Consider the following 24,901-nt stretch of genomic DNA (forward strand, 5'->3'; position numbering starts at 1 on the left):
GGTGGGACTGCAAGCTAGTTCAACCTCTGTGGAAAGCAATATGGAGATACCTTTAAGCGATACAAGTAGATCTACCATTTGTTCCAGCAATCCCATTACTGGGCATCTACCCAAAAGAACAAAAATCACTCTATAAAAAAGACACCTGCACGCAAATGTTTACAGCAGCACAATTCACAATTACAAAGATGTGGAAACAACCCAAGTGCCCATCAATACATGAGTGGATTAATAAAATGTGGTATATGTATACCATGGAGTACTACTCAGCTATAAGAAACAACGGTGATATAACACCTCTTGTATTTTCCTGGCTACAGCTGGAACCCATTCTATTAAGTGAAGTATCCCAAGAATGGAAAAATAAGCACCACATGTACTCATCATCAAATTAGTATTAACTGATCAACACCTAAGTGGACATATAGGAATAACATTTATCGGGTGTTGGGCAGGTGGGGCAAGGGAAATATACGTAACCTTAACATTTGTACCCCTATAATATGCTGAAAAAAATAAAAAGTAAATAAATGACAAAAAAATAGCGGGAATTCCAGCTCTTCATAGATCATCTAAGATGTCTAATATATGACACAGATATTTTCCACTTAGATAAATGATACTTATGGAAAATAATTTTAGAACTTGAAATTCTTTTTTTTTTTTGGCTCTGTTGCCCAGGCTAGAGTGCCATGGCGTCAACCTAGCTCACAGCAACCTCCAACTCCAGGGCTCAAGTGATCCTCCTGCCTCAGCCTCCCAAGTAGCTGGGATTACAGGCACGTGCCACCATGCCCAGCTAATTTTTTCTATATATTTTTAGTTGGCCAATCAATTTATTTCTATTTTTTAGTAGAGACGGGGTCTTGCTCTTGCTCAGGCTGGTCTGGAACTCCAGAGCTCATACCATCCACCCGCCTCTGCCTCCCACAGTGACAGGATTATAGGCATGAACCACCGCGCCCGGCTGAAATTCTCTTCTCAATCTTGTTAAGATGCAACCCTTCCTAAATTTCCCATTTTATAAAAAGTATGAAAAAGATATGGGAAGGATGTTACTAGTGTACTACCTGAATAGAAGAGATTAAATAAAACCAATTGCCTCAGCTTCTGGCCCACTTTTTGGGTAATAAGACCCCCAAGCAAGAAAAATACTTTCAGAACCTTTGAAAGACTTTATTAAAGAACACTTTTTCTTGGGGTGGGGGGTAAGGGCAACATTTGTAACCTTAACATTTGTGCCCCTATCATATGCTGAAAAAAAAAACATATGCTGGAAAGAAAAAAAGAACACCTTTTGGCACACCACTAGAAAAACAAGATGAAATAATATATCAATATTTAAACAACTCCATATTTCTTAAACATTGCTCTAAACCAAATCAATGTATATCTAGAATATTTTACACTTCTTTGCATACATTGTTAACTCTTACAAAGAGTGTAGTTCACTCTGCAGATTTTAGTGTGACTAACGGGCCTCTTGTTTCACATTTGGCAATTTCTTTCCTGCAGGCTACCTGGTGACAGATTCATAGCTCACCACCGCCAGCACCAGAAGGGAGGCCAAGCCCATACAGTTACCTAATGAATTCAGAGGAAAAGTCACTGGTAGCAAGACTTAAGAATAGTATTTTGGCCAGGCGCAGTGGCTCATGCCTGCCATCCCAGTACTTCGGAAAGCCGAGGTAGGAGGATCACTTGAGGCCAGTTTGAGACCAGCCTGGGCAACACAGCAATATATTGTCTCCACAAAAAAATTTTTTAAAAATTAGCCAGGTGCAGTCTTGCACTTACAGTCCTCACTGCTTGGGAGGCTGGGGATGGAAGATTGCTTGAGCCCAGGAATTCAAGGCTGTAGTAAGCTATGATTGTGCCACTGCACTCCAGCCTGGTGACAGAGTGAGACCCTGTCTCCAAAAAAAAAAAAATAGTATTTCAACATTACAATCAGCCACACATTTTCTGATCTCAAGTAAATTAGATAGCTATGAAGTGCTTAAAATAACAACAATAAGATATTTCCTAGCCACAAGATTTAACATGAGTTAGGTGGTCTGGATAGAAGATCAAACCAGCCACAACATTGCCTTAAGCCAAAGCCTAATCCAGACTAAAGCCCTAATTCTGTGAAGGCTGAGCCAGGTGAGAAGGCTGAAGAAGAAAAGTTTGAAACTAACAGAGGCTGGTTCACGAGGTTTAAGTCTCTATAATATAAAAGTATAAGGTGAAGTAAGGCTGATATAGAAGTTACCTAGAAGTTCTAGCTGAGAGAATTGATGAAGGTGGCTTCACTAAACAACAAGTTCTCAATGTAGACAAAACAGCCTTTTGTTTTGTCAGAAGATGCCATCTAGAACTTTCATAGCTAGGGAGAAGTCAATGCCTAGCTTCAAAGCTTCAAAGGACAGGCTTACTTTCTCGTTAGGGGCTAGCACAGCTGATAACTTTAAGTTAAAGCCAATGCTCATTTACCATTCTGAAAATTCTAGGGCATTTAAGAATTATGCTAAATCTATTCTGCCTGTGCTCTATAAATGGAACAACAAAGCAAAGATGACAGCACATATGTTTACAGCACAGTATAATAAATATTTTAAGCACACTGTTGAGACCTACTGCTCAGAAAAAAATATTATTGCTCATTTTTTTTTTTTTTTTTGAGACACAGTCTCACTCTGTTGGCCTGGTGCCGTGGCATCAGCCCAGGTCACAGCAACCTCAAACTCCTAGGCTCAATCGATCCTCCTGCCTCAGCCTCCCGAGTAGCTGGGACTACAGGCACACGCCACCATGCCCAGCTAATTTTTTCTATATATTTTTAGTTGGCCAATTAATTTCTTTCTATTTTTAGTAGAGACAGGGTCTCGCTCTTGCGCAGGCTGGTTTCAAACTCCTGACCTTGAGTGATCCGCCTGCCTCAGCCTCCCATAGTGCTAGGATTGCAGGCGTGAGGCACCTGCTCGTCCAAGGAGCAGCAGGATTTGAGAGGATTGTCTCCAATTTTGAAAGAAGTTCACTGTGGGTAAAATGCTATCAAACAGCATTGTATGCTACAGAGAAATCTTTTGTGAAAGGAAGAGTCAATTGATGCAGCAAACTTCATTTTTGTCTTTTTTTAAATTTTAAAATTAAAAAACTTATTTCCTATATAGAGACAGGATTTTACTGATTCAAACTCTTGGGCTCCAGTGATCCTCCCACCTCCGCCTCCCAAGTAGCTGGGACTATAGGCATGTACCACCGTGCTTGGCTCTACTGTCCTATTTTAAGAAATTGCCACAGCCATTCTAACCTTCAGCAACCACCACCCTGACCAGTCAGCAAACATTAACATTGAGGCAAGACCCTCCACCAGCAAAAAGATTATGATTTGCTGAAGGCTCAAATGATTGTTAATATTTTTTAGCAATAAAGTATTTTTTAATAAACATATGTATATTGTTTTACACATAGTGCTTTTGGAACTCAACAGACTACAATGTAGTGTAAATATAACTTTTATGTGCATTGGGAAACCAAAAAATTCATGTGATTCATTTTATTGTGTTATTCTATTCGCTTTATTGTGGTGGTCTGGAACTGAATCCACAATATCTCTGTGGTATGGCTGAAATTTCATCTTACACACACATATATACATATACATATATATATATATATATATATTTTTTTTTTTTTTTTTGGAGACAGAGTCTTGCTCTGTTACCCTGGCTAGAGTGCCGTGGCATCAGCCCAGCTCACAGCAACCTCAAAATCCTGGGCTCAAGCAATCCTTCTGCCTCAGCCTCCCAAGTAGCTAGGACTACAGGCATGTGCCACCATGCCTGGCTAATTTTTTCTATATAGATTTTTAGTCGTCTAGCTAATTTCTTTCTATTTTTAGTGGAGACGGGGTCTTGCTCTTGCTCAGGCTGGTCTCAAACTCCTGACCTCGAGCAATCCTCCCGCCTCAGCCTCCCAGAGTGCTAGGATTACAGGCGTGAGCCACTGTACCCGGCCTCAATATATATATTAACAAGAAAAAATATAAACTAAGAAACACAGTTAAGATGTAAAAGGTCAAGCAACCTTTCTAAAAAGTTTTTAGAGTTTACATTCTTGCCATTATAGAAATTTAGAAAAAAAGGGAAAATATCCATTATGTACAATTTTGCCACTCAGATATAAGTACTCTTTATCTTCTTGTACATTTCTTTCCATCTTTTCTTGGAGCATAACTTTCATCATGTATGGTAGCATAGAAAAAAATTATATTTGCAAGCTGAGCATGGTGCCCCAGGCCTATAATCCCAGCAAATACTGTATAGCTTTGGTCATATCCCTCAGATTTGATATTAATATTATCAGTGTCACTAATTTTCGTATCATTTTAACTATGGTTTTGATATCCTCTTCAACCCAAGTTTATTGACAATTAAAAAATTTTTTTCTTCCCACTGAAGACTTTTTATTAAAAGAAAAAAGAAATAAAGAAAAAAAATCTATTTTTAAAAGGAAAAATATAAAAAAATTTTTTTTCTGAATAGTTCATGATTTTTTTGCTATTAATTTAATTCTCCATGGCCAGAGAATATATCTATATAATTTGTACTTTATAGTAATTTAAAGTTTTCTCTGCAGCTTGATAATGGATTTTTATAAATGTTCCAATGGTATTAAAAAATAATGTATTTGTTCAGGAGTTCGAAAAAATAATGTATTTGTTATCCATAGCATACAAATCTTGATATATGTTAATTAAATCAAGGCTCTTTGATATGAATACTCTATATTCTTATAATATTTTGCCTCTTGAATCAGTCAAAGCATCTAGTACGTTATCTGACTCAATAAACACTTGCTGAATGAATAAATGTATAAAAGTTAAGGTCTCGCACTAGGATGTGGATTCTTTCCTGTTTTTAACTTCTTTCCTTTATCTATTTCATTGTTACGTTACTTGAGAAAACATTCATAAATATAAAATTTTCATTGTGGAATTTATCTTAATGAGATTTAATAGTTTTTCCTTCAATTTCCACTTTATCCAATCTTGATATTGCTTTCTTTGTGTTTGAAATTTCCTGGTATTTTCTCTTCCCATTCTTATGTTTTCCCTTTCTGAAGCAGTTTACTTCAGATATTTCTCTTTTAGGGTCTTTACATGTGAACCTGTTTCCTTTATTGTAGGAGTAATCCATTTTCTTTGCTTAAGAATTGAGAAATTAGAACTAAGAAAACCAAATGGAAGGAAAAAAATCACCCTTAATCTCAACACCCATACATGAATGAATATTGTTGACATTTTGGAATATATCTTTGCTGACTTTTACTTACTAAATACCCATGGGAAAATAACAGAAAATTAGGTTTAAAAAGTCCCCTAGTTAGAAATGACCCATAAGATTTAAAAAGTCACTAAGCATTTTTCATCTTTTCCCGCAGCATGGATTGCCAGTGAGAGTGTATCTTACAAACTGCATATAATTAGACTCCCCCTACCCCCTCTTTTTTTCCTTTAACCCAATGGAGTCTTTCTATCTTCTCTCTTAAAAATTGTGTGTGTGTGTGTGTGTGTGTGTGTGTGTGTGTAACTCTATCCTGAGTTATACTTGTGAAATCTTGAATGGGTGATACTGCCTTTTATTAGAACTTAACTCCTTTTCCCCTCAAAACTATATTTCAATCTAGTTTTAGCAATGAAAATCTTTTCAACAGACTGGTGAATGTCACTCACAGTCTGCAAGGTTGTAAGTTGTTTCTGTCTTATTCTATGTTTTCTTAGACATTCTACTGGAAAGTCAGAAGATATTTTATCAGGGTTTCTAGCTAGAAACCAATTTCTGCTTCCTTAAGATCCAATTTAAGGTTTTATATGTAAAACCATTTCTGAATTATGATGAAAGCTACACTAGTATTGTTATGGGATTGGTGGTGGTAAGAACTGTACAATTCACCATGGGCAAACAGAATAATATACAGGTGTACAGAAAGAACCGAAATCAGATCCTAGATTCCTAAACCCTCCTGGACAGTGAAGGACAAAGGCTTCTCTGAAACAGTCAATCTTCTCACTTGAAATCACATAACAGTTTCAAAATAATGTTGGCAAGCTAGTATCACCTGAGAAATATTAAGGGAATTGAACAAACAATTGTTTACCTGCTCAGTCTTCCTAGGGCCTGGTATTTATTGCAATACTAGAATCTGCCAATGGTATACCTGTCATTGCTTTTGTAGCTCTTCTGAAGCAAGTTATTAACCCTTTGCACTCGCATGCTTTTTTCACGATTCCTTTATTCTACTCAGGATTTCATTTTTTAAATATCCCAGATTTTACAAAGCATGGCAGTAGAATAAAAAACTTGAGTTTCTTTTCATACAAACTTACTTGGATTTTTTTTTTTTTTTTTTTTTTTTTTTTTGAGACAGAGTCTCACTTTGTTGTCCAGGCTAGAGTGAGTGCCGTGGCGTCAGCCTAGCTCACAGCAACCTCAAACTCCTGGGCTCGAGTGATCCTTCTGCCTCAGCCTCCCGAGTAGCTGGGACTACAGGCATGTGCCACCATGCCCGGCTCATTTTTTATATATATATATCAGTTGGCCAATTAATTTCTTTCTGTTTTTATAGTAGAGACGGGGTCTCGCTCTTGCTCAGGCTGGTTTTGAACTCCTGACCTTGAGCAATCCGCCCGCCTCGGCCTCCCAAGAGCTAGGATTACAGGCGTGAGCCACAGCGCCCGGCCTGGATTTTTTAATATTTCAAATTATTGATACATTCAAAGAGTAATTTTTTTTTTTTTTTTGAGACAGAGTCTCACTTTGTTGCCCAGGCTAGAGTGAGTGCCGTGGCATTAGCCTGGCTCACAGCAACCTCAAACTCCTGGGCTCAGCGATCCGACTGCCTCAGCCTCCCGAGTAGCTGGGACTACAGGCATGCGCCACCATGCCCGGCTAATTTTTTTTTTTTGTATATATATTTTTAGTTGGTCAATTAATTTATTTCTATTTTTGGTAGAGACGGGGTCTCGCTCAGGCTGGTTTCGAACTTCTGACCTTGAGCAATCCGCCTGCCTCGGCCTCCCAAAGTGCTAGGATTACAGGCGTGAGCCACCGCGCCCGGCCTCAAAGAGTAATTTTAATATCTATAATTTTTGCTAACCATGTCAAGTCACACTCGACATCCAAGTGCAAAGGGTTAAAATTTTTAAAGCTTCTCAATAGTCTTTCCTCAATCTCTTTATGCATGTGTGTATGTGTATGTATGTGTACGTGTTTCTGCAAGTTCCTAGTTTTCCAGCATTTTTCCATGCACTCTGCTTCAGTTTGCTAAACTCTTACATATAGAAGCTCACAGCTAACCCACAGCTCAGATATATGCCTCCTAATGGTCCCAGTACAATCCTGATCAGTGGGGGTTCAGAGCATGTTAGTATTACCAAAGCTAGTAAAAATGGTTTATACTCTCAACAACATATTTTCCATTCAGAGGCTAAATAAAGGCAAGCAGGAACAGGGAAGTCAACACAAGAGCCAAATACAACCTTTCTAAAATCCCATGGCAAACATATTTATCTTCACTCAGAATTCTTAAACTTCCTTTATGTCTGCATTTATTTTCAAAATGAAATGCAGAGTTTCACATTTCCTATATGCAAATGAAAGCAACAAATCACAAAATATAGAAAAAAAAACCCTCACTACCATTCTGTTTTTTTACTGCTCCACAGTTTAAGCCATTAGTTTCACACTGATTGTTATAGAGAATTATGGAGCCACAGTGGCTCCTAGGATTAAAGCTGGAATTAGGGCAGGATAAAGGAGCTCAGCCACCTTGGTTTGATACAAGGGTTTCAAGTCAATCCTCTGGGATCGGGGAGAGTCCCATTTGATTAAATTCTAGGAATCTCCTAGAGTGGTTTATAGTCACATAGGGAAATCCAATAAACAAATCTAGCTAGAAGGAGGCTAAGAGCAGGACCTCTCTGCAGCAATTACTGTGTAATATGAACTACACTTAAAAGGCATGCCATAATGTATGTGGGGGGGAATACATGCAAATCTATCTGTTTATACATGGGCTCATCACGTGAGGATTTTCACCTATCAACTGATTAGTCTGGTGTTTGTGTCCTTTTTAATCAGCATGGTAGAAAGATATCAATATCTTCCTCCAACATACTATCACTCTAGTCTCTTACCAGCTGAAGATGTTTCCTGGTCACCCCAGATGAGGCCTCCATGTATTTTTGAGTTATTCTAAAGCCAACTCTACTCATTTCTTTTGTAACAGACTGACAGTAAAATATTATAGCTGTTAAATTGCATGTATTAACTCTCCATTTCTTTCTTTACCTGTCTGTTGAAATCCTCCTCATTTTCCATCCACATGTACTCTGCAAATGGGTTTTCCTTCTCATCATGCCCATTTAACCCTTGGTCCTCTTTGGATTTTACATTAGGTGATGTATTTGCCACACTGGATCCATTCATTATGATAGAATCTAAACAGGAGCAAAAGAAAGGATAAAATAAATATAAAGATCAAGCAAATATAAACTTAGAACATTCACACTCTTCCAGAAGCTTCTAAAGTTGTGAGTCAAAGATTTAACTACAGATGAACAGAAACTGTTAGTTTGTAACTGTTATAAAACCAACCATGTCCTGCAGTTATTAACTATACAGATGTACATTTCTTTAAGAAGTAAAGGAAAAAATTGTCTAGGCTCAGTCTTTCTAGACAAATGGGATGGGGTGGGAAGAGTGGGAATCTTCCCATGCCAAATTCCTGGAGGTCCTAGAACCTAATAAGATCATTACAGCTTCCTTAATGTTTATTTTATTTTTTATTTTTTTTGAGATAGAGTCTTGCTTTGTTGCCCAGGCTAGAGTGAGTGCCGTGGCATCAGCCTAGCTCACAGCAACCTCAAACTCCTGGGACAGGCATGTGCCACCATGCCCGGCTAATTTTTTCTATATGTATTAGTTGGCCAATGAATTTCTTTCTATCTATAGTAGAGACGGGGTCTCACTCTTGCTCAGGCTGGTTCTGAACTCCTGACCTCAAGCAATTCGCCTGCCTCGGCCTCCCAAGAGCTAGGATTACAGGCGTGAGCCACCGCGCCTGGCCCTTAATGTTTAAATAGTTTGAGAAAATACATTCTTAATGAATATTGTGAGCACCTGCTCCTTATTCTCAAGCTCTATTTTTCTTTAAAATGTATTTCAAAAAATAATACACATTCATATTTATAATAAAAAAGGAAAAAATAAAAGCCATCCATTATCCAGCCATCCAGAGCTAAGAATGACTAACAATGTGTTGCATATCACGTCTCTGACTTTCCCTATGTGTATGCAGATCTAACGCAATCATTCCACAAGTATCCATTCTCAATTGTAATGGGATTATGTGATACAAGATGCTCCATCATTTGCTTTTTCTCATATCTATGTTAATGTAGTCATATCATCTTGGGGGGTGGTTCTTAATGTTTCTGTATTATAAAGGTTGGATGAACTTCTTCTGTTTATCTTTTCTAATGATTTCCTTAGGATATCTCCTAGAAACAGAACTGCTGTACTGGAAAGTATGCTATTTTTTTAGGGCTCCTTATTTACTGCCACATCGTGCCATAGGAATTTAAATTTGCAGCAGTGTGTAAGTGCCTGTTCCTGCACATTCATGAATATTATTTTTTAAACCACTGCTAATTTCATAAAAGAAAACTTGCATTTTATTATTTACATTTCTTTTTTACTGAGGCTGAATATTTTGAGATATGTTTACTGGCCACTTCTTGTTCTTGCTTAGTAATTTTCCTGCTAAAGTACTTTGCTCATTTTTCTATTGAAATATGTATCTTTTGTAAAAACTTTTATTATATTTATAAAGTGATTTTTTTTTTTTTTTTTTTTTGAGACAGAGTCTCGCTTTGTCGCCCAGGCTAGAGTGAGTGCCGTGGCGTCAGCCTAGCTCACAGCAACCTCAAACTCCTGGGCTCCAGTGATCCTTCTGCCTCAGCCTCCCGGGTAGCTGGGACTACAGGCATGCGCCACCATGCCCGGCTAATTTTTTTATATATATATCAGTTGGCCAATTAATTTCTTTCTATTTATAGTAGAGACGGGGTCTCGCTCTTGCTCAGGCTGGTTTTGAACTCCTGACCTTGAGCAATCCGCCCGCCTCGGCCTCCCAAGAGCTAGGATTACAGGCGTGAGCCACAGCGCCCGGCCATATAAAGTGATTTTTAAATAAAAATTATAACTAAAATAAATATTTTACTCGTTCTATTTGTTATATATATATATATATTTTGGGAGACAGAGTCTCACTCTGTTGTCTGGGCTAGAACGCCGTGGCATCAGCCTTAGCTCACAGCAACCTCAAACGCCTGGGCTGAAGCGATCCTTCTGCCTCAGGCTCCTGAGTAGCTGGGACTACCGGCATGTGCCACCATGTCCTGCTAATTTTTTCTATATATTTTTAGTTGGCCAATTAATTTCTATTTTTAGTAGAGACGGGGGTCTCGCTCTTACTCAGGCTGGTCTTGAATTCCTGACCTTGAGCGATCCGCCGGCCTTGGCCTCCCAGAGTGCTAGGATTACAGGCGTGAGCCACTGCTCCCAGCCTATTTGGTTAATATTTTTGGTGACAATATTTGCTGCCTTTAATTTTTGTCTATAGCAAAAATTTAAAACTTGTGTGTGTGTGTGTGTGTGTATGGCTTTGTAAAGTGCATATATACCAAAAAATTGTTTACTTTGGCTTCTAAATCCATTTTGGTGTTTTTGCTATCATTTGAAGTATGTCTTTTTTCTTTTTATGTAAATCTTAACCATTCTTCAAAACCATTGCAGTCTTTACTCACCACTTCCCTTCTCTAAACTATTATACCTAATGAGTATGGCATTAACACTACTTAATTGTTCTGTTTCATATATATAGTTTTTCTCCTTCCAATTAGATTTTCAACTCCTGAAAAGCGAGATTGAAGTTTACTTTATGACTCACCACAATATTAGGAATCCATAAATACCTGAGGCTTACTTGTGCTTAGGCAACTCTCTCTCTCTCTATCCCATCCCCACTTCAACCTCAATTCTATCCCCACTGCACCTTACCCCAACCCTCCTAGGGGCTTCTTTAAGTTTCCTTTAACAAATTATTTCTCCTGCTCATGTCTGTCTTGGCAACATTTATCAGAAAGTTCTCTGCTTCTGGATACACTAAAATATTCTTTCTTAATCCCTTTAAAGTTTTTTGTTGTTGTTGCAATTTCCTAACCTGTTATGGACATTAGAAATCTAACATTCTACCAGGCACAGTGGCTCAGGCCTGTAATCCTAGACCTTTGGGAGGCTGAGGCATGAGGACTGTTTGAGGCGAGCAGTTCGAGACCAGCCTGAACAAGATCAAGACCCAGTCTCTACAAAAAGCAGAAAAATTAATCAGGTGTGGTGGCATGTGTCTGTAGTCCTAGCTACTCGTGAGGCTCAGGCAGGAGAATAGCTGGAGTCCAGAAGTTTGAGGTTACAGTGAGCTATGATGATGCCACTGTACTCTAGCCTAGGTGACAGAGTGAGACTCTGTCTCAAAAAGGAAGGGAAGGAAGGAAGGAAGGAAATATTCTCAAAAGACAAGGTAGAATTGTAAAGAGTAGAGAATACATGGAAAAATAACTCACTGGTCCATAGTTCTAAAAGAATTTCATTTATAACAGAACCCATTTAATTAACTATAAGTTAAAATAAAGCAAATATATGTATGTTTAATGTATTTTAGATAGAGTCAAAAGAAATCAATGTCTATTCCAAATACAGATCAGTAACAACTATTCCATAAGGCTATGGAGGGGAGGAAAGCAGTTCTTTATTTTTAATACTTCCACATGCAGCATAACAATGGCAGAAGCAAGCCTGTTCTAAACGTCAGGCCAACTGCATAAGTAAGTGGGGTATTCCTAACTACAGAGACTCTTAAAGGTTCTGAAACTTGATGAGTAGCAGGTTATACTACATCATATTTCCAAAGATTTATTTGGCAGTTGTTCACAATCAGCACAGTGATATTTTTCCCATTAATATGGAAACCATCCACAGAGAATCAAGGTTTAGTTTTCTAAAATATCTGCCTTTGCCTGAAAAATAAATCCCAAGTATGCAATAATAAAGGAAAAAGGAAAGGTAGAGGAAGAAAGAATAGAATAACCCTTTTAATTCAAGAATATGGTGGAGTACAGGGAGCAAATAGCAGGATGCACTTTTTATGAGAAAGGGAGTGGAAAATTACCATAAACTCAACATAAATTGTTACTGAACTTAATGCAACTACTTCAAAAAAGTTGAAAACACTGATATGGTATTGTCCATACTCGGAAAGTAGTTCTCTCACAATAGGTTATACACTGTTAATTTGTATTTTCTATCATTCAACTTTTGTTTTGCACACAATTAGAAAGTTTGGTTTCTCCAAACAGCAGCAATCCAACAACTTAATTTGTAGTGTTTAAAAAATTAATAAAGTACGTTCACATCTACACTCTGATTCACGTGTAGATCCAAAACTCATTTTTAAAAACACACTCACACAGTGGGATCGTGTGAGTGACCAAAGAAGATATCACATTCAAGGGTTCAGCAACCTTTCTGTATTGCTGGGTTAGTTCAAGAACAACACTGGTTTGCAAGCCTTCTGGGTGAATGAACTGGTGTTGAATGTACGTACCCCTTGACCTCAGTAGCTGTGTAGGAATAGGGAGATTTTGCTAGAGACTAGTAACTTTTAAGGAAGGTATTTAAAGACACCATACCAGGTAAGACAGGATGATCACCATTGACTTCTTGGACTTTCCTGCTCCCAGTTTCATGTAACATTCATTCTCTTCCCCTGATTCCAGCTCTTCTCCAGCTTACTATCCATCCTGCTTGAACACTGTGTTTCTCTAGCCATTCTATTTTACCATTTCACATTCATTATTTCACTTGATCCCCACCCACATCAATGTACCTCATTATGAAAGTCTAGTGCAGTGGGGACAAATAATATATGCCCAAAGCTTCTAGAGGTAGGGAGAATGCTTGGTTACATAAATAGGATTAAGAATCAGAATGGCTGCCATATTGTTAGCTATACTGCAGAGAAGCTCATGTGACAAGGAAATAAACAACCATGTGAGTGAGCTTAGAAATACCTTTCCCTAGTCAAGCCTTCAGATGATATAGCAGCCCCAGCTGACAACTTGGCTGCAACTTCATAAGAGACTCTGAAGCAGACCCAAACAGCTAAGGTGCTCTCAAATTCCTGATCCACAGAAACTATGTTGTTTTTACTTGCTAAGCTTTGAGGTAAGTTGTTATCAAGCAATAGATAATTTATATGAGTGTTCAATAAACACTGGCAATTAGCTTTGCCATACAAACCACTAGTTGTCACATCTTTCCTTTTACCTATCAAGAAGACAAATGTGCAGTCTGAAACAGGTTATTGCTTGAGAAACAGTTCTTTGAGAAGTAGACCTCAAAGATAGATAAAGGAGTTTATGTCTGGTCTGTGACTGCATTACGAGGTCTAAGAACAATTTGAAACTTATTCCTCCTCTACCCCACCTTCCCTCTTATACACATGGCAAACATACCAAAAATGAAAAATAACAGTTGTAACTCTGGCTGAAAACGAGAAAGCACATAGCTCTGTTAATAGTCAATATAGGGGTGCTAAGGGCTGCCAAGCAATTGATTTAGCACTTTATCATAGTCAAGTGTTCATGTCTAAAATATTTGGCTTGAAATAGGGACCTCAGTTCTAAGCCACAAAGAGCTTCAGGACTTCTAATGTACCTAGGATATTTCAAGAATACATGCTTCATCAGTTCAACACTTTGAACACCCACAACTTCCAGATCCAACATGCTCATACCAAAAACTAGCTATTCTTTGAGGCTAAAGGAGATTTTTCAGAAGCTATAAACCTGCAATGGCCATGAGGATAGTTTGCGAAGATTACCTGGAACTTTTGAATAAATTGCCTAGAAAAAGTCTATTCAGTAATTGATATGAAAAGTAATCTATTGTGTTTCCTATGGTTTCATTACTTCATTCAGTCTGGTTAATACCATTTTTAGAATTAAATATTACAGATGGCAGTTTTGAATTTTATTTTACTTCAAATATGCTGCCACTGGATTCAGGTTTTCCTTCTCTCAGTTACATCCTAGCAACTAGGATATTAGATCCACTCACTCATTAATATCTGAGTGCCTATTGATCCTAGGCACCGTGTTTGACTGTTGACTCTTGCTTTGATGGGGTACACAGTCCTTGCTCTGGGGATATTTACATTTTTTCAGGAGAGAGAAAAGCAAATATTTAAGAATAATTATGATCTGTGCTATAAAAGAAGTAAAAGAGACTTTCAGAAAACAAAAGGAGAATCTAATCTAGTCCAGAAGTGGAGGATTTCCCTGAACAAGAAATATTTTCATTGATAATTGAAAACTATAAGTTGGCTAGCAATAGGAAGAGAAGAAAAAGTATATGCAAAGACTCAGAGGTAGGAGGGAAGGAACTTTCAGGAACTAAAAGAAGGGAGGCAGGCATATCACTAGAAAATTACAAGGAAGAGAGATGAGGTTGGAGAGGCAGATAGGACCAGACCTTAAGAAACCCCATGAAGGGTTTTGGATTTCATCCTAAAAGAAATGGAAGCCATTATAAGGAGTTCTCAGCAGTACTGTGACATGATTCAACTCTTATTTTGAGACCACTCAGGCTGCCATGTGGAAAATGGATCTCAGAGATCAAGAGTAGATAATGAAAGGCCAATAACATACTCTAATATACATGAAAAAAGGGTGGCTGCTTAGACTAAGATGATGGCAGTAAGAAGAGAAGTAGGCAGACTCCAAAACTATTTTAGGAGGTTTTTGCTGATGAACTAGATGTGGGGAGCCAGGTTGAGGGAAATATCAAGGATAATTTGGGTACAAACAACTGAGTGGATGGTAATGTCATTTACTGAGCCAAGGAACTCTGTGGGAAGGGCAAACTTTTCCTGGGTGGTGTTAAGGGGGTGGGGGTAAAAAGGGTGATGAGTTCTATTTTGGACATGTTAAATTTGCAATGCCTCTGAAACACTCAAATGGTGATGTTAAGTAGGTTGGCTATATGCACCAAGAATAGGATAAGTCTGGCTAAATATAGAAAGTTGGAGTAGTCATTTATATAAATGGTAACTGAAGTCATGGGACCAGAGAATACTAACTAGGGAAAAAATGCAAAATGACATGAAAAGAGGGTCCAAGACCCAGCCCTGACATATGCGAACATTTTAAAAGGTCAGGTAGAGGAGAATAATATGAAAAGAAGACGTAGAAGAAGCCAGAGAATTGAAAAGAAAGCCAGAAGAGTGTGGCATAACAGGAATCAACAAAAGATAGAACCTCTGTGTGGTGGGTTGAATGGCAGATATGTCCATGTTCTAATCCCTGGAACCTTTGAAGGCTATCTTATTTGGAAAAAAGGTCTTTGCATATGTAATTAAATTAAGGGCCTTGAGATAAGGAGGTCATCTTGAATTATCCAGAATGTAAGAGAATACATTTTGTTGTTTTAAGCCTCCAGTTTGTTAATTTGTTATAGCAGCCACAGGAAATTAACATACTCCCAGTGAAGTGGCAATGTAGAAGGCCGCTGAAAGGTCAAGAGGAAGGCTAAGAAACGTCCACAGAATTGAAGACATTGGAGGTCTCTGATGACCTTAATGAGAGCAGTTTCCATGGAGAGAAATGAGAGTGAAAGCCAAATGGAGGTAGAATGAATGGTAGGTGATAGTATTAGATAACTCTTTCAAAGAGGGCAGCTGCCAAGGGAAGCAGCAGGAATGGACAGAAACTGGTGGGGTGAGAAGTGCATGAAAACTATTTGTCTTTAAAGACTGGAGAGTCTAGTTCATGTTTAAATGCTCACAGAAAGGATCTAGTGAAGACGGAGAGGTTATGCACATAGGAGAGAGAAGATATAGTTGATAGTGCAGGCCTTGGGAAGGCAGAAGGGAATATTTGTTTATTTTTTGAATAGCTAATACATCTCCATGATTCAAAATCCAAATGCCTAAGATTCTTAACACATCGAATGCCACACTAGAAGAAATTTTTTTCCTTGGGGGCATGGTGTTTTATTAAGAAAACAGAATAAAAACTTTAAAAACAAAACTATAATTTCTAATTTAATGAAAAATGTGTTATTTTTTATTGTTTTCTGTACATGAGTTATATGCAACTTGAAAAATAGTTCTCTTGACTGCAAGGTGATGAGACATGTGAGTTACATGATTCATGAGGTCCTGGGCTCAAAACTAGCATGAGTTAAATACAATTCACATGGCAGTTAATGTGTTAACTAGCAATAGATAATTACATGGTGAGCATGAAATCAGAGTAGCAGGAAGAAGAGCATCAGGAGAGAGATTTTATCCATTATCGAGCCACATGAAACATCCTTACTCTATGGCAGATTTCATTTTCTTGGTGGTAGGAATGCTTATGTCCTACAAATGTAAACCTGCTTGCCCAATCAGTTGCTGGATTAATCTGTCATACTCCAACTCTCCAACTTTTTAACTTCCTTTTCTAATTTTTTGCAGGGTCACAAATATACATGCATTTTAAAGCTACATAAGCAATACAAGAAATAATTTTATAAAGCCTTTTAAATTCACGTAGAACATATTTTTATATGCCATGTAATATTTTACACTAACATAATTTCTCTGTCTCCTTGTTTTACAAGGTCTTTTTTTTTTTTTCTAAGTAAATAAACCATCGGGTTTCATTATTTGGTGAGGTATTAAGGAAGAAAGGAGGCAGGGGGAGTAGTTTAGCTACTTGGGGGTTGGGATGTGAAAAGGAGGATATGTATACATAGATTTAAAAAATAGGTTCCAGGCCAGGTATGGTGGCTCACGCCTGTAATACCAGCACTTTAGGGAGGCCACAGGGGGAGGACTGCTTGAGGCCAGGAGTTCGAGACCTTCAGCAACAATATAGAGACCTCATCTCTACAAAAAATTTAAAAATTAGTGAGGCATGGTGGTGCAGACCCGTAGTCCCAGCAACTTGGGAGGCTGAGGTGGGAGGATTGCTTGAGCTCAGGAGTCTGAGGTTGCAGTGAGATATGATGATGCCACTGTATCTAGCCTGGACAACAGAGTGAGACCCTGCTCAAAAAAACAAAATCAGGTTCCACCTAAATCTCTAATTACAATGATTTTGTCCCTAGTATTTCTATCTCTTTTGTTCATTGAGAAGCTGCATGGACTGTAAAAGAAAATAAGTAATCACCCTGCTAAGCTTTCCTATGTTGATCTCAATGCACAAATGATCCATCAGTTATCTTCCATTTGATGCAAGAACAGTACTTACAAATAGGTTGTCAATGAGCTTGTTAAGCACATAGAAAACTAAACTTACCTGCAATTAGATGCTGAAAAGAAGCTTTTAAAAACTTATTAGTTGATAAGGAAGTCAAGAAAAAGAAGAAAATCATTTATATGATCCCTAATAGTAAAATACATCAAAACAAAGTAAATTACAGATAGAGGCATCTTCTAAATTAAACTCAAGGCTGCCTGATTAGAAAGACAATATGAATATAATACAAACTCTTTTCTATTATTGTTTAAAATGGGTCCCATACTGACCTATAAATCTGCCCTACTGATTAAGTGGAATCTGAAAATCTGGATACAGACACTCTGGGAAGAATGACAACACTGATGAGAAGGCCTATTCTAATCCAGTGGTTCTCAGTTTCAAGAGTACACCAAAATCATCTGAAAGCTTTTCTGCAACCATACTTTTCAGATATTCTGATTTGTTAGGCCTGAGCCAAGGCTCAACATTTGCATTTTGGCTTGTTAATTTGCTATAGGTAATTCTGATATATAGAAAGACTAAAGACTAAGAACAATTCCTCCAATATAGTGATAAAACTCTATGTGGAATTGTCTAAACCCTAATTACCCTAATTCTACATCAGCAGTTCCCAAACTGGTATTCTACAAACCAGTAGTATGAATGCTCTTTGAAAAAAAAAAACCCATGGCCATTGTTTAATTTCCCAAATTTATTTATTACCTTTATTACATATATTTATTACATTTTTAACCTAATGCAAACTTTTAAAAATAATGTCCCAAGGATGTTCTGTGATGTTACTATTATTCTATTGAAAATGTATAGAACAGTCATAAAATGTACTCCATCAGGCATCTAAAGGCACTTCCAAAGGTAGAATCAACAGACTTGCCAACAGTGGCAAGATCTCTGTACCCAGACCCCCACCTTCAAATTCTAACTCCCTCCAGTTAATGGCAATCAATCATCCTCCCATAACATCAAATGGCAGTTAGCACATCGACCTTGATTTCTCCAGATCCACCTCTAAAAACGTATTACATATTATTAACAAGGGTGAACTCATCTGTAACAGACAGCATTAATCAAACACATTCCTATGACTAAATTATTATATATAAAATATGTATAATTTTTCTCACCAATAAGACAAAAACCGCTAAATGTCTTACACTGATCTGATGACAATTTAACTTATTTTTTTTTTTTTTTTTTTTTTTTTTTGAGACAGAGTCTCACTTTGTTGTCCAGGCTAGAGTGAGTGCCGTGGCGTCAGCCTAGCTCACAGCAACCTCAAACTCCTGGGCTCGAGTGATCCTTCTGCCTCAGCCTCCCGAGTAGCTGGGACTACAGGCATGCGCCACTATGCCCGGCTAATTTTTTTTTATATATATATCAGTTGGCCAATTAATTTCTTTCTGTTTATAGTAGAGACGGCGTCTCGCTCTTGCTCAGGCTGGTTTTGAACTCCTGACCTTGAGCAATCCGCCCGCCTCGGCCTCCCAAGAGCTAGGATTACAGGCGTGAGCCACAGCGCCCGGCCTAACTTATTTTTTAAATGTATAATTATATCATAAATGCAATTACAGAAGCCTGAATACAATCTCTGCCTAAGGTCTCCCCTACCTCTTCCTCTAATTTCACATTTGATTATACATACATTTGAGACAGCATTACTCATTACTTGTTTTGGAAGCAGAAAATAACCTTGGGAGTTTCTTTAGGGCAAGAATCAAGTCCTTTATAGCTTCTAGCATGCCTCTGTGCACCCACCAGGTCTTCAATAAATGCTATGTTGGCTAACTGCCATTTCTAGAATGCTATATTCTAAATCTCATTTCCTAGCCAGGAAGCCCATGCCCTTAAGGGCTAGGATCTATAGCTAAGCACCCATCATTAAGTATGAAGAGTTATGCCCCACAGCCAGTGACAATACTACTCTGAAATCTGTTTTTGACAGGTTAAATTATTCAAGGGAGAAAAAACATTTCTATTCTAGAAAAAAAAGTATGTGTTAATGTTTATTATTTTAGCACTTAATAATACCAGGTAGCTATAACATTCTCCTCATGAGCTGTAGGCTAGGCATAAAAGCTTGCCACAGTGGAACTATCTAAACTGGAAGAAATCTATAGCATGGATTCTAACAAAAGTAACTAAAAGGGACCACATGTTCATTTTATTTGATATATTTCTGGAAAGAAAAGGTTTGTTTGCTATAGAACAGTGGGAAGAGAGGCCCCAAGCAGCCTAAATACATACGTAAGAACAAGGTAGAGAAAACTGTATTCACTAGAAGTCTTTTTAGGAAGGGTACCCATTCTGGATGGAAGAAACTCCTCAAAAGTTCATTTTGGGGAGGAGAGTCATTGAGGGTCCAGGGTAAGGTCAGAACTGTTCTGTGTGAGAAAGGGGAATGTTTCTCTGGATAATGGGACCACAGTGCTAAAATAGAGTGAAGAAGAAAGAGTCAAGGGTGGTACATTTCAGAGAATGAAAGGCCTCACACTGCATAATATGAACTACACCTAAAGAACTTCAATTTTCAGTAAAACTACTAGGCCCATACAAAGCTTAGGAGCCTGTGGATTTTTTGGTGTGGAAACAATTGAATAGGCAGATTTTATATCAAAAGTTGCAAGGGCAAAACTGAAGTACGTCATAATTGGGAAAGCATTTAGGAAAAGCTTCCCCAGACCTCTGGAAAGAGAAGGCCCAGATGGACAACCTAGTTCGATGGAAGAAACAAGTAATCTACCCAAATTCAAGAGGAGAAGACAAGAATAAAATAACAGCTCTTTTAAGTATTTCATAACATGATCTCTTTCAATCTTTAAAACAATCTCATAAGGCAGGGCTGTTATTATCCCAGTTTTTCAGATAAATCCTCTGTTTTTCAGAGATTCATTAAACACTTTGCCCAAGGTACAAACTTGTGCTGGAATTGGAGCTTAAGTTTAGGTCTTTCAGATCCCAAAGCCCATGCTCTTAACCACTTACGCTATACTCTCACACTTCCCACATTAATTCCAGAAAGGCTATGATAGAAAACTTTGATTTTCTCAAATATTCCAAATGGAGGTGGGGGAACCAGGCTGAAGAAAAATGTTATTCAACAAAAGAACTGATGTCTTTGGAAGGGGAATATGAACCAGTTCATACCACATGCCCAATGTATTTAAATGAAAATAAATTATATTCCTCACCATAAACATACAAAGCTCCATTTAATTTGAAGACTTCTGGCACTTTTAGGATGAGAAAGCAGACCTCTAAATAGGTCTATAATCCCTTATGCACAATTCCAATATCCAAAAAGCACTAAAAACTAAAAATTTTTCTTGCACTTTATGTCAAAACTTATGTGACAGTAAAACTTGGCCTGAACGGATGTGAAGCTATGTACAGACTTTATCTATCCCACTTAGTGTGATACTCCTGTTTTGCTCAGAAATAACAATGTGTATGACTAAGGGTGCTGCACCAGACACACTGGGGTATTATATAACATATAGAAAGCATCTTTTGAAAATCTGAAATATTCTGAATTCTGAAACTCATCTAGCCCCAAGGACTTCAGACCTTCCATGGACCTGTATTCCAAAGCATCTTAAAAAAAAATTTCAAGAATGATTAGATAAGAGGTACTCAGTCTTTAGGATTTCATAAACAAGGACATTTTCAAAAATATTTTGAGGACAACATAGGATTCCAATTTTTTTTTTTAAATTGAGTAAGGGCCGGGCGTGGTGGCTCACACCTGTAATTCTAGCACTCTGAGAGGCCAAAGCGGGTGGATTCTTTGAGCTCAGGAGATCGAGACTAGCCTGAGCAAGAGTGAGACCCCATCTCTACTAAAAAAATATATAGAAAGAAAGTAGCTGGACAACTAAAATATATACACAAAAATTAGCCAGGCATGTTGGTGTATGCCTGTAGTCCCAGCCACTTAGGAGGCTGAGGCAGAATGATCGCTTCAGCTCAGGGGTTTGAGGTTGCTGTGAGCAAGGCTGATGCCAGGGCACTCTAGCCAGGGCAACAGGTGAGACTCTGTCTCCAAAAAAAGAAAAAAAATCGAGTAAGGATGATAAAAACGATAAAAACATCCTTATCAACATCATTCTATAAAAGGATATTTCAGCACCAAAAAACAAAAGAAGGCCTTCATTCAATGCAAAGGACAATTCTTTAAACTGAATAAATTTAGTTTCATGAAAAACACTATATGGTCCTTATTTTTCTTGTTTCACAACAGCCTGGTGAAAATTCACCTGGGCCTAGCACTGGTTTGATCTGAGGCTTACAGCCCAGCTGCCTACATAAAATTACTTGGAGAAGTTGTTAAAAATACAGACAATCCCCCACCCCCCAATCCTAGGAGATTGTGATTTAGATGGCTTCGAAGGGGGGCCCCAAAATATATATTGATTTTTAGGAAACAACTTAAGTTGTTTTTGATGTGCAGCCAAGCTTCAGAACCACAGGTCTAGTCTGTAGGATTTAGTTTTACCCTCCTTTTCTTCATCCAAACTCTTCTGAGGGGTTAAGGAAAGGAAAACAGGAATGTTTCCAAGTAAGGAATCTACCTAAGCCACTGTTTGTTAACACCAGTTATTTCTTCAAACAGTCTAGGCTAGACCAGCTGGCCAACTGAGGCTATCAGCAGTGGAACAATAGAACTTAGAGTTGACAAGCAAGAAAAACTTGTTAAAGCAAAACTCCTTTATGAAAAGGTGTGGCTTCCAGAATTTCCTTTCTCTTCAACCCAAAGATTCTACATATGACGCTTAAACTCAGCACAGATATCTTTGCCCTTGCTAACAATAAATAAATAAATAAAACTTTAAAAATATGTGTGTATTGTGTGCACATGCGTGCGTGCGTGTGTGTGTATTCCTTCATAGCTGTTCTCAATATTTAGTTTCTATGCTATGTTTATGATTTTGGCCTTTATTTTTCATCTTCAAATGGATTATAAGAATCACTAGTATTACCTCAAACAATACAATGACAAATCACTTAAAAATGGAAAATCTATACCACATTTGATATTTTTATGCAGCTGACTATATTCACAACATTCCAATGAGATAAAATATCCCTGAGATAAATAATAATGACTTCTCTTTTTTGAAAAAAATTTCTCTTATTCTCCTTAATTACAGTTAAGGAAAAAAACCCTTAACAATAAACATGGCTAATATTTTTAAAAACACACAGATCTTTCAATTTAATAAGCACTCAGAGCCCTTTACCAGTTAAAAAAAATACCAGGCCCTTCTGAAGCAAGGCTAAATGCTAAATGATGGGGGGAGACAAAAGGACATATAACTGACTCCTGTGCTCATGAGTTAATCTCTAAATCCTATTTGACTAGAATCCCCTTGTCTCTCTAAGCCTTGCAAATGAAACAGAATTTCTCACTTGATTCTTGGCTAGGACTTATAGTCAGGAAAAACAAAGATTGTGTTAATGTCATTGCTTGTTACCTGAACTCAACATTATGCTGGCATTAAGGATTGAATCTTTCACAATTTGCATAACCTATATGCTTCTTATCCCAGACCAAACTAAGCTTTCTTCTATTAATAGAACCAAATTTCTACAATTTATAGTTAGTACACAGCAGTGATTCTCAAAAATATAGTTCCTGGACCAGCAGCATCACCATCACTTGAGAACTTGCAAGAAATGCAAATTCTCAGGCCCAACCCAAGACCTGATGAAACAGAAACTCTGGAGTGGGGCCCAGTAATGTGTGTTACAGCAAGTAGAAAAATGTGTTTGCCTCTGCAGGTCCAAAGCCAGGGATACTGTACATTCTATCTTGATATGAAACAAAGATATCCAACTAAAAGACATAAACTCCTCACTATTCCCACCTGCCATCCAATGTGTTTTATTTTTATGAGTTAAAGATTTAGTCTAAAAAGTATTGCATTCCAGTGTGGTTGAGATTAATTAAATAACTGAATTAAATAAGAAAAGAATAAAAAATAAAAAGTATACTTATGTGTACCAGTTCCCAGATAGCATGATCTTATTCAATACTGTTTATATCCTTTTACATCGAAGTTTTAGAAAAGATCTTTATAATGTAAGCCTCAGGCACTCTAGGACTTATTATAACACAACATCAGATAGGTCTGAACATACCAAACTTACTAGAGAAGAAAAGTGAAATCATTGGCTATATTTGAGAATTGCATTCAACAGGGAGTTAAAGTTTCAAATCTTTTTTATCTTTATACTTTCAAATTTATAGAATAAAATCAGAATACTCCATTCTTCCAAAGCCTCTCACCAGGCAAATTTTTACTACATTACTTCTTGCTTTCAGTGGGCATAAAGTAGAGCCCTGGTAGATACATTTTGTATATCTGCAAGGTTGCAGAACTAAACAGTTACATCCGTTCATATTAAAACAAAAGTCATATAAACTCAGATGGTGAGTGTAATACTAGCATTCAGCACTAGCACCAAAGCCTAGAAAATAAAAAGATAACAAGAATACTATTACCAAGCAAAAGTCAACTCTCATGAGGTCATCACATTCTGTTCTGCTCATGTTTACACTAAAATCACTAAGTTAAAACTTCCCTGAGATCACTGCATTTTAAAGAGTGGGCAAGTCTTACAGCACCTACTTTCAAAGAGCAGATAATTCCCATGCAACTGTTTTAAAGCACAAAGAGATGAAGAGAGCCATATTATTTGTATATAGGTAGCTTACTAAACTGAAACAAAATTAACACAAAAGAAAACCACAGGCTAATTTCCATGCTACGAACAATTTCAAATAAGACAAGAGCAAATAAAATCAAGCAATTTAGTTAAAAATAAAAGATACAAAAACATTTTGATCGGACAGGGTCCAGCCCAGAAATTAAAGGATGGTTTAATATAAAGAAATATAAAAATGCACTTTATATTAACAGAGAAAAGAAAAAAATTACATGTTTCTCTCAATAGTTGCCAGACATGTTGTTTTTAAAAATTAAATATTCATTTTTGATAAAACCCATTTAAAATAAGCATAATTTTTTTTTTAGAAAAGGAATAAAATCAAGCTTCTTTAATGTAATCAATATACTCATGCAAGCATCTCTCTGTCCCAAACCTTAAATGCATTTCCATTAAAAACAGAAAAAAGATTAGGAATGTTAACTATCATGACCAATATTTAACTTTGTTCAAACACTACTATCCAATGTAATTAGTCAAGAACACAAGATAAGAGGTATAACTATAGGAAAGAAAGAGGCAAGATTATCCTGATTTTCACATGGTTTTGATTTTTCAACAAGACTAAGAAACTGAAAAACTGAAAACACTATTAGAAACAGGTAAGAGTTTAATAACAAGATTGGTTATAAAATAAACACAAAAATCAATAGTTTTTGTATAAATCAACAACAACCAGTTAGAAAAGATAAAAGAGTTCCAACTACAAAAACAAAAATTTTAAATTCTTGAGAATAAACCTAGTACATGTGTAGAACA

The 24,901-nt window shown here is 37.3% G+C and overlaps 1 protein-coding gene across 6 annotated transcripts in view; it reads right to left on the minus strand.

Annotated features, from left to right (window-relative positions):
- The window catches only part of PAIP2B (poly(A) binding protein interacting protein 2B), an 81,573-nt gene that overhangs the window by 7,415 nt on the left and 49,257 nt on the right, over window positions 1-24,901 (minus strand). For all 6 annotated transcript variants that reach the window (XM_012750173.2, XM_012750172.3, XM_076000872.1 and 3 more), the window contains one exon: window positions 8,337-8,485. In XM_012750173.2, coding sequence (XP_012605627.1) covers window positions 8,337-8,485 — 149 coding nt within the window. The remainder of the gene's footprint in view (window positions 1-8,336; window positions 8,486-24,901) is intronic.

This window comes from Microcebus murinus, chromosome 3, assembly GCF_040939455.1.
Source record: "Microcebus murinus isolate Inina chromosome 3, M.murinus_Inina_mat1.0, whole genome shotgun sequence".
Lineage (NCBI taxonomy): Eukaryota > Metazoa > Chordata > Mammalia > Primates > Cheirogaleidae > Microcebus > Microcebus murinus.